This window comes from Camelina sativa, chromosome 12 (genome assembly GCF_000633955.1).
Source record: "Camelina sativa cultivar DH55 chromosome 12, Cs, whole genome shotgun sequence".
NCBI classification, from domain to species: Eukaryota; Viridiplantae; Streptophyta; class Magnoliopsida; order Brassicales; family Brassicaceae; genus Camelina; species Camelina sativa.
The window spans coordinates 24,098,855-24,110,705 of NC_025696.1; the positions used below are offsets into that span (position 1 = coordinate 24,098,855).

The window sequence follows — 11,851 nt, forward strand, 5'->3', positions numbered from 1 at the left end:
GCCTTATGTACCATTTCTTGCACATCTTCATAATTCTGCAGCTCTACCTTGTCTTGAATCTCTCTGTTTAACCCTCCAAGAAATCTAGACATAACCATGTCTTCACTTTCTCTTAGATCAGCCCTGATCATAAGCGTTTCCAGCTCTTGATAGTAGTCTCTAACAGACTTGGTACCTTGAATGAGACGCCTAAGCTTGTTAAGAGTCTCTCTCTGGTAGTGTGTAGGCACAAACTTCTTTCTCATATGCATGAATAACTGTTCCCATGTAGTGATAGCAGGTTCTCTCTATCGATGTCTAGTAAGTCCCAACTGCTCCCACCACAACAAAGCATAGCCGTTGAATTCGGATATGGCTATCTTCACCTTGTTCAACTCATAAGTACCTTGAACCTGAAAGTTAGATTCCATCTTCCTTTCCCAGTCTAGATAAGTCTCTGGATCATTGGTACCATGGAATGAAGGATACTGAATCTTGAGATGATTCAGCTGCTGCCTCAAAGGATCATACTCCCTGCTGTGATCTCTGTTTCTGTTTCTCCTCATTATCTCTTGGCTATGATATGAAGCTTCATCCTCTTCTGAATACTCTCTATCTGTATCAAACTATATTCGATGCCCAGCTACTTGTTCAGCTCGTCATGGACGTGTAGGTTCTCTACCAGTTCTGCGATGATCTCTTTATGTGCTTAGAGTGTTTCTTCTCTGATTGAAACAAGTCTCTCTCCCCCCAGTAGGTGACTTAGCTGTTCTAATCCGTGTATGTTTGGAAGAAGCTCCCACGTGTGCCTTTCCTTTAACTAAGCGGAGAGCCTCATTAGGACTAGGCGGTTCTGAAGAACTCTGTTCTGAAGCGCTAGTTGCTTGAGCTATATCTTTGATCTGTTTCTCAAACTTGTTACTGAGCTGCTCCATCTGTTGCTGGAACTGAGTAGACATTGTCTTGTTTGCTTTTGTTATTTGCTTAGCCATGGCTTGGTTCAAAGCTTCCATAGCTGGTGGAGAAAGCTCCATTGTACCTGCAAATTAAAGAAGAAAACTCGAAGTAAAATGTTCCTTGAATGAGAGAAACGAAAATAAACTCTGAGACTCGTAAACAATAGACTCACGGATATAGACCTAATATTGAGCAACACTACAAGAGAATCAATCAATACCAACCCTATAATGAACAAACTTCGAAATGACTAAACCCTAGTTGCAGTCTAGTTTCGAAACAACACAAAACTAAATCCTAAACTCACAGAATTTGATCTAGACACAAACGACTCAACACAAATTCAAACCCTAAAACTAAACAAACGAAATTAAGTAAACAACACAAGAGATTAGGGTTTTAGAATCGCTTAGCCTTTGGCACATAGTTGGCTCTGATACCAAATAATATGATCTCCCTAGGATAGAACTCCGATGAAAGGCTATAGACTAGTGACTGGTGATGAGATTCGATGGTGATGGTACGGAAGTGACAAATACGATGGAGGTGGCGATGATCGAGTGACAGAACAATGATTCGATGGAGATAGATGTTTAGGGGGTTGTATGGATTGAGATAAAGTGAAGAGTTTCTGAATCACAAAGTGTATGGAAACCCAGAAATCAAGAACGCATTCAAGAATTCGAATTGAGAGAAAAAATTTTAACAATACTTGTTCAACATACTTCTTCGTTAAAGAACAAGGAGGCGTGCTATTGGGTTTTATAATCAACCCTAGTCTCGACACTCCAAACAATAGGTAGTTCAAAATAAAACAACAAGACGTTTTAAGGAAAAAGAAAACAGCAAAACGTCCTAGGTGACCTATAGTAGTACAGAAGTCACTTGTACTAGTACAGAAGTACATTATTCCCCATTGGTAATGACTTCTAGATAACTCGACGTAGTGATCCATTTGCCTCATTAAAAACCATGCTGAGAAAATCCATTGGGACAAAACTCAGCTATGGGAAAAAGAGTACAAACTTCACACCTAAGTTACCTAGTTATCATTATCGGGTGAAGTCTTCAAGGTGGATATGTTGAAGACTTGGATCCTCGGTAGGTTGCATCACCCGTCAACTATGAGTGAGTGAGCTTCCTTGGCCATCTCCTTAGCTCTTGAACAAGTGATCCTTCCCACCATCTCCGGTTTCTCTGCAGCCTCTGGCTCCGTGCTTGCCACGATCATATCATCCTCCCCCTCTTCAAAAGGATTTGTCCTCAAATCGGAATCTGCATAGTAAGGGAGCAAGTCAGAAACATTGAATGTTGATGATATGGTATACTTACCTTGAAGATCAATCTGGTATGCATTGTCATTGATCCTCTTGATGACTTCAAATGGACCATCAGCTCGTGGTAGAAGCTTGCTCTTCCTCTCTTCTGGGAACCTATCCTTGCGTAAGTGAATCCACACTAAGTCTCCTTCCTCGAAAACAAGCTCCTTCCTGCCCTTGTTCGCATGCTTCTCGTATTGCTTGGTCATTTTCTCTATGTTCTCCTTAGCTTTAGCATGTATCCTCCTCACCTGTTCAGCCTTTTCTTTGCCATCAAAGCTACACTTCACACTTAAAGGTAAAGGAATCAAGTCTAGAGGTGATTGTGAATTAAAACCATAAACAATTTCAAAAGGAGAAAACATAGTAGCAGAATGCTTAGCATGATTATATGCGAACTCAACATGTGGTAGACATTCTTCCCATTATTTAAGATTGCTTCTCACTAAGGTCTTGAGGAGTGTAGATAGCATCCTGTTCACCACTTTAGTTTGCCCATCTGTTTGCGGGTGACATGTGGTTGAGAATGATAGCTTGGTTCCTAGCTTAGCCTATAATGTCCTCCAGAAGTGTCCTAGAAACTTTGTATATCGGTCTGAGACGATTACTTGAGGTATTCCATGTAGACGTACTACTTCCCTGAAAAACAAGTTAGCTACAATAACAGCATCGCCCGTCTTGTGACTTGCAATGAAGTGAACCATCTTGCTAAACCTGTCAACCACAACAAAAATCGAATCTCTACCATTTCTGGTTCGAGGTAAGCCAAGAACAAAATCCATAGAAATATGAGTCCAAGGTTGAGAAGGGATAGGGAGAGGAGTGTACAAGCCGTGGGGCTGTACCTTACCCTTCGCCATTTTGCAGATATGGCACCTAGAACAAACCTTCTCAACGTCTTTCTTCATTTGAGGCCAATAGAAGTGTTCTTGCAGTCCAAGTAGAGTCTTTGACACTCCGAAATGTCCAGCTAGTCCACCTCCGTGAGCTTCTCTGATCAGCAGCTCTCTCATGGATCCTCTTGGTATGCACAGTCGATCCTTAAAGAACAAATATCCATCCTGCCTATAATAGTTTTCAAAAGCAAACTTATGGCATTTGCCATAGCTCTCAGCAAAATCGATGTCAGTCTCATAAAGCTCTACTATCTCAGNGGTGACATGTGGTTGAGAATGATAGCTTGGTTCCTAGCTTAGCCTATAATGTCCTCCAGAAGTGTCCTAGAAACTTTGTATATCGGTCTGAGACGATTACTTGAGGTATTCCATGTAGACGTACTACTTCCCTGAAAAACAAGTTAGCTACAATAACAGCATCGCCCGTCTTGTGACTTGCAATGAAGTGAGCCATCTTGCTAAACCTGTCAACCACAACAAAAATCGAATCTCTACCATTTCTGGTTCGAGGTAAGCCAAGAACAAAATCCATAGAAATATGAGTCCAAGGTTGAGAAGGGATAGGTAGAGGAGTGTACAAGCCGTGGGGCTGTACCTTACCCTTCGCCATTTTGCAGATATGGCACCTAGAACAAACCTTCTCAACGTCTTTCTTCATTTGAGGCCAATAGAAGTGTTCTTGCAGTCCAAGTAGAGTCTTTGACACTCCGAAATGTCCAGCTAGTCCACCTCCGTGAGCTTCTCTGATCAGCAGCTCTCTCATGGATCCTCTTGGTATGCACAATCGATCCTTAAAGAACAGATATCCATCCTGCCTATAATAGTTTTCAAAAGCAAACTTATGGCATTTGCCATAGCTCTCAGCAAAATCGATGTCAGTCTCATAAAGCTCTACTATCTCAGCAAAACCTACTAGCTTAGAGGACAAAGTAGAAATGAGAGTGTACCTCCTGGATAATGCATCTGCCACTACATTATCCTTACATTTCTTGTACTTAACCGTGTAGGGAAAAGTCTCAATGAACTCCATCCATCTGGCATGCCTCTTGTTGAGCTTCTGTTGTCCTTTGAGATGCTTCAGGGACTCATGATCAGTGTGAATAACGAACTCCTTGGGCCACAGGTAATGCTGCCATGTTTGAAGAGCCCGGACTAAGGCGTACAGCTCCTTGTCATATGTAGGATAGTTCAACGTCGATCCTACCAGCTTCTCACTGAAGTAAGCTACTGGCTTCCGATCCTGCATCAAAATAGCACATATACCCACTCCGGAGGCATCACACTCTTGGTTACTAAAATCTTTCATTATTGGTTACTAAAATCTCATTCTGGTTACTAAACTCTCATTCTGGTTACAAACACTTTCGGTTACTAAGTTACAAGTTCTGGTTACTCTATTCTCGGCAACAAGCAAAATCACTGCCGAAACGTTTCAAAGATCGACTCTTACGAAAGCCTTCCACTGCGATTCAGCTTCCGTGTTCTTCACAACAGTGTATATTGGAGTAGAGTGTATCTTGCAGCTCACTCTCTCCAAATTACAACAAATATGATATATGGTATAAAATATAACTAATTAATAAAATTAAATATATTTAATAAGTAATTTAATATATATGTCTAAAAATATTAATAAATTTTTATAATTAAAGATAAAATGCAAAACAAAATAACAAAATAAGTATTCAAATAAAATAAATTTAAAAATATTAAGTTACATCAAAAAATAATAATATTATATTGATGAAAAACTCAAATTAGTTTTTCACCGATTGACACACAATATTAAGAAAGATTAAAAAAAAAAAAAAAAAAGATTTCTCAAAATTTCTCTACACTAAAAAAATTAGTACTATATTGATGGGAGACTCATTGAGTTTCTCACAAATACACATGCTCTAATAGCATCTCCATTGCACAAACATTAGGGAGTGTCTCTGACAATACAAAAAATTCAAATTGCAAAAAGTATTAATAATTAATTGTGAATGGTCTATAAAAAGGGAGATATCCTCCTCTAAAATGTCTCCACCAAAACATTAAAGATCCAATATCTCAATTTGAAGACAATATCTGAAATTTATATAACTGAATCATGCACATTTATATCAATCTCAAATTATTTTTGCATACAAAAAAGTAAAATCGTCTATATATTAAAAAATTGTTTTAATTTTTCTCAATCACTTTATTATTTTTATTTATTTATTTAATTCTATTATATTATCACATTTATCAAACACATTATTGACTATCCTTATTCTCTTTAAACCAATTGCCAAACACATTTAAATATTTTACAATACCTAGCGTTGGCAAATTTTGATGCTTTAAGTCCTCTATTATCAAGAAAATTAATATTTTACATATTTTATATTTTCATTAAATCAAAATATAAACCATTCAATTTATATGAATTAAAATTTTTAATACGCTATATAGATGTATAAATATTTATTTATATATATGTTTACCTTATATATTAAATCCCCCTTAGAAAAATGATAAAATGTTATGTATACTATATATATATTATCAAAATATTATTAAGACATCAATCCAAAACAATTACACCAATTTGACAAGGAAACCCGATAGTTTGTAAGATACTAAACAATCATTATATATTTTTGAAACCTAGTGAACACTCTTACGAAAATTAAATAAATCTATATATTTTCACTATTAACAAAACTATCATAAAATTATATAAATTTAAATTTATTCTCGCATGGCGTGGGTTATTACCTAATTTCATTTCCAGGATAATAAATCTTTTGAGATATTGTCATTTACAAATTTTGATTAGCAACAAAACATACAATAGTCATTGATATAATAGAGAAATTATTCTGAATAAATTCTCTTTGCTGAAAAAAAAAAAACAGAGAAATTATTATACTCTGTTTCTAATCGGTAATTATGATGGTTTTGTTACTCTTTTTTGGTCATTTTTTCCCGTAACTGATGATGACAAAATAGTTGCAATATATATTCATCACAAATTCACAATGTTGTTGTGACTTTTTTGTTACATTTTTTTTTCTTGTGACGATCGTTTTGCAACCGTTTACAGTTTGTCTCAGTTTTTTTTTTATGGAAATTTTTCCTATTGAGGCCAAATATTAAATATTTGGTTCAATAAACTTAAAATTTTTTGTTGTCGTAAATTTGTGTAAGGACAAATAAATGTAGTATATATCAAACACAAATTTTCCTTGTAGTTTCGTATATAGAAAAACAAATTGATCATAGCAATTCATTCCGATGTGTCATAAAAATGGGAATGTACTCCAATAACATTCTTGGAATAATATAACAAACAACTCTTAACTCTATATCTCGTGATTCGTATTTTCTATACCCTTTCTTTCGATTTTGATCATATGTTTCTGATTCTCTGACCACACACCTCGTTAAAAATATATTTTAAGACAATTTTAGAAATTATTACACAAAATAGAATCAGCTGAAGAAAAGAAAAAAATCGATAAATGAAGTATTACAAGAAGATGGATATAAAAAACGACATCTCGTACAAAGTCAGAAGAATTGAAAGAGAGCCCTAAAAAAAAAAAAAAAACAAGAGCAATAAGCAAAAGTCCACTTTGTTTGGTTTTAGACAAAAACAGTAACGTACTTTTGGTCAAACTCTGTTGAAGGAATCAATCTCTTCCCTTGTAAATCTCACCCCTCCTGTCACCATCTCACCCTCCGTCACTTTCCCAATTTAATTAAAAATCAGAAACCCTACATATACACCTAGGTTTAGGGTTTCGCCTTTTTCCAGAGAGAAAAAAAAAAAAATACTAGTTTCTTTCTTTTTTTCTTTTTCTTCAAGTTATTATTACTACTAATCTGGTACGCTACAGTGCACCGAAATCCCATAGATGTATAATGCTCTGAGCCGTTGATGAAGATGAAGCAACCGCCACATGTCTTTCATCAGCAACAATGGCGTCAACTTCTCCTACTCTCTCCCTAATACTGTACAGGTACGCTCCACTCTCTACCTCCCACACGCGCATTACACCTCCTGCGCACATTAGCGCGTGCAGTCTATTCACACACCCCATCACTCTTCTCTGCGCCGCTCCGCTCACACGAAACTCGCACACCGTTTCTTGCGTGTTCACCCTGCGCACGCTAGCGTTACCTCTGCTGTCCATCCTAACGTAAGCCTCTTCGTTGGTGTCGAAACCTGTCACCGTTAGTCCTCTACGTTGCTCTTCGTCTTCTCCTATGATCACTCCTTGGTTTCTCAGATCGATCGCCATGATCTTCCACCTCGTGCATGCTACCGCCGTCTCGTTACCGGAGATCCTTAGGCGGCCAAGCGACGTTGTCAGCTCTGTTAACGTGTGCCATCCCATGACGGCTTCAGGGTCGGTGAGCGTGCCACCTACGAATGTTGTCTCTTCGCTGTTGCAGTCCCATATGTGAAAGGCACGACCTGGCACACCCGCGAAAAGACCCACCCACCAACGTGCGCAGCCAGTGAAATCAACCAACGCACCGTCGTTGACTATATCTCCCGCGTAAGCCGTGCGTGTGTGACCAACGCCGTCTATATCCGCCACGTGGATGTCTCCGTCCATTGTAGCGAACGTCAGTCTTGAGTCGGAGATAACAATGCCCGAGACGGCTCGTGAGAATCTTCCGAAGCGGTCACGAAGAGGCGGCCGTAGAGTCCTGACGTGGAGACGGTTGTTCAAGAGAAAGAGCCGGACGGTTCCGTCGGCGAACCCTGCTGCTAGATATATGTCGGAGAGAGTGAGACAGCGGCAGGAGAGACTGTCTGGCTCGTCCACATCAGAAGGGTCAAATTGGAGTGTGAAGTAGGTGTGAGTACGCGTCCGGAAGTTTCTGGCCGTCCGATGACGGTAAATGAACTCGTCCCGCCACGTGTCGTGCATCAGATGTGTTCTAGCCCAAACTTGGCGAGAAAGGAGTTGCCATAGATGGTCGGAGCGAGAGACAGCTTGCCACGTGGTGCAAACCTGCAATTTAAAAAACATATCAAGATTTTAATAAGTTTAACTAGTACATTAATTAAATGTAACAGTACTAACAGAAGCAAGAGATTGGTTGAATAATTAAAATAAATAGAGAGTTAAAATGACATAGAAAGAAGATAAGTAGGCCTGCAACGAAGCATGAAAGACTCTATATAGGGACTAGGAAGATAGAAAGACAACGACAGACTCAGACACAAGCTCTGCGTATATTTGTCTTACTCATCGAAAACACAACTCATTTTATATAAAAAAAAACTATTTTATGACATATGTTCAATTGACGCGACTAATCAATCTCTGCAAAGCTACAACAGATATTACAACAGAAACCCTAGTGTAAAAGGAATAACGAGAGAAGCCCTAGTCCCAGGTCAAAAAAAAAAAAGAAATCAATGTGACAATAATACAAAACAGATGATATGGTTTTTGATAATAGGAGGACAGATGAGTAGACTTTAAATGAGTTGAGAGCTGAACATGAGATTACGACTTTGCCAACAAGCGTGCCCTTCTCTCTTTCATTTCCAAGAAAGGATAGCTTTAAGCCTTTGTCTTGTTAAAAGTAGAGCTTCCCATAAATACTCAAATATTACACTTATATATATATTTGTACTACTAAGTAGAATTTATTTTCTCTTTCTCCAACAATCCATGGACCTACATTCTCTACTTTCATGTGTTATACACAGTACATAATTTTTTTGTTTCTCTATTAATATTCATAAAAAAACCTAAAAACAAAATATTTCGAACTCTATTTTAAAAGCATTGCGAAGTCAAAATGTGTAATGTCTATTAGTCAGAAAATCAGATAAGACAATAATAATCTCAGGGCACGAAATGTATCATTTTATAAAATGACTAATCTATGTTCACTGCAGATGGCGAACTCAACTTTTCTATAAGTTTATCTCAGTTGGACAAGTATAGTTATTAAGTAAAATATGTTGGCATGGCCAATCCAATCTATGATTCTGCAAATTACCAATCAAAATCAAAAATCACATGCGGCTAGTAGGATATATAAGCACGGAAAAAAAGTATTTCAAATATTCCTGAGTTGTGTAAGATGACAAGATTCAGAACACTTCACTTTTGTATATTTATGTCATATATATTTCAAATGTAAGAACATAATATATTCTAGGGACACCACGTGCTCTAAGAGACCCTTAACCTTAACATTGGGTTCCATGTGCTTTTCGGCATATGTAGTGCCCATACTGTCGTGTCTTTTGACTGAAAAATTAAGGAAAGGAGAAAAGATAAAAACCCACTTCGATAGAAAAGATGAATCCAGCCAGAAAAAAAAAGATGAATCCATGATCGATTTCAAAGTGAAAACAACAATGAAAACTCTATGTTTATAGCCTTAATTCTCTGACAAAAGTGTTACGCTGTAACCACACTGCAGTTTTCTTCAAATGCTATACTTTAGGGCAAATTTGAAAATTCAATTTATTAGAAAATAATATGGAATTAATTAAGATTTAGAATTAACATGAATATATATAGAGAGAGAGAGAGAGAAAAAGAGAATGAGAAGTTGTCAGAAGCTCTGCATGCATTACTCACTGGATCATAATATATATTGGCAGAGAAAAACTAATAAAAGCAGGACGCAAAAAATGTACATAAGTACTTATATACTATTCCTCGTTACTATATATGAGATAAAAAAAACTTCAGCATTATATATATATGTATTATTATTTATTTATTTTTGATGAACAAAAGAGAAAATAGCAATTTTCATATATGACATAGGATAATGAAAAAGAATAATAATATGTATGGCTGATATAATACATGGATCATGTATATGTCGATGAATAGAGTTTGCATGTATGTTGATAATAACCTAATGTGGTAATATAAGACTAACATTGGCAAGGCAAAAAGACAGGACCTTACTTAGGTTTCCTTTTCATTCTCTTTTTAGATGTTCTTTAATGTGCAACGACATTTTCTAATTTTATGAGCCTGTCGTGAGAGGTCACTTTCTAACAGATATTTTATTTTCAGACAATTGAAAGATAAATACCGTTATAAATATTTCTCTAGAGAAATTATATTAAATGTATTGGGCAATGGCCTAAAGACTACTGTGCCTAATGTCTATCAACATTTTTTGGAGCTAGTCAAGAAAGTGCTTAATTTGATTATAGTTGTAAGAACTTTTGAGTCAAAAAGTGGATTTCTTGATCTTAAGAAAATAAAAGAGGCTTTCTACATGCCAAGAAAGGAAGATTTAAAGCCAAAAAAATTAAATATAAACCTTGATTTTGTGCCCTAAGGGATTCCAATCCATATTATAATATTAATATTAGAGTTACATATCCCAATTTTCACAAAGATTACACAAGCGAAATGGGGTTGTATGGTCTCCTTGGAGGATCCAAAAATAGACATTAAAAGGTATCAAAAGTGGACGAGAGAACAAAGGAAAAGAAATAAACTTATTGGGTAGAAACGGAAGACAAAAAGTTTCTAAATGAATAAAAAGAAAAACAAAGTCCCCAAACCATATGATATGTGAAAGAGACATCAAATTAATGTCGTCTTGTTAGACATAAAAAGTTGGACTTGGACCCATCATAGAAACACAGAAAGGGCGGTTACCTTTCCAAAGGTCAGTTTTTTTTTCTTTTTATATAGAAATTATTTTATTTTGATTTGTCTCTTCAGAATCCCACCCTTAAAAACTACTTTCACATTCAATTTAAGTAAATTCATCACTTAATGATGATCTAAAATTATAAGAATTGTTTAATATAATACCAAAAAGGATTGGAACGGCGAAATCAAATCTAAGCTTAGAAACAACTAAAGTACAAGAGACTTGAAACAAGTAGTACATTTGACTAGACCAAGATTGTGTCCCTCCACTTAAGTTATAGACCTACGACCACTTTGACTTTGTTTTGTCTGTATAAGATCTATGTCTCACTATATATTTTCAAGCTCAAGCTAGTAAACAAATTCAGATAGTGTAACGTACGTAGAGTGAGATCTACTTAAATAGAAATAAAAATAGTTTTTCCTACTTGAAGTATAGACACGAGAAAATTGATGTGTCTCGACCGTTATGAAAAAAAGAAGGATATTCAAAGAACGTCAGAACTGACCCGGAAAACGTTGGCAAGAGCCGGAGCTGCGGCGAGGAGGCCAGCGGAGGAGGATGCGTCAACAGCGACCTGAACGGCGAGAGATTCAAGAAAAGGCTCCGGCCAGACGTCGTTGGCGCCGCGGCGAGGGCGAGAAGGAGATGGGGCCTCGAAAACGCCGCCGCTTCCACCGGCGCCGGAGTCTCCGTTGTTGGAAGAAGAGGAGGAGGAAGACATGAGAAGGAACAGGGGAGGAAGAAGAAGAAGCGGAGAGAGAGGAGAAAAAGAATGGTGGGGGAGAGAGGAAACAAAGGACAAAAAGTGTAGATAAAGACATACTTCTACGAGGTGGGGGACCCAGGTTGTGGAGGGTATGTTTCTCTTCCTATTTTTTTTTGTTTTGTTATTACAATACTTACACTGGAACTTCTATAAAATAATATTTTTTAAATTAATAATTACGATAAATTAATAATTTTTCTAATTCCAAATTAGATAGATATAAAAAATGATACAATTCGATAAAACAATAAAAAAAATTATATAAAAATATACTTTTATCTGTTTCATAAATT

The 11,851-nt window shown here is 36.7% G+C and overlaps 1 protein-coding gene across 1 annotated transcript; it reads right to left on the bottom strand.

Annotated features, from left to right (window-relative positions):
- Positions 6,929-11,546, bottom strand: LOC104732555 (transcriptional regulator STERILE APETALA). The gene is made up of 2 exons (XM_010452119.1): positions 11,298-11,546; positions 6,929-8,151 (listed from the first exon to the last, which is right to left on the bottom strand). Exons 1-2 carry the CDS (start codon positions 11,511-11,513, stop codon positions 7,018-7,020), a joined length of 1,350 nt encoding a protein of 449 aa, XP_010450421.1. The 5' UTR covers positions 11,514-11,546; the 3' UTR covers positions 6,929-7,017.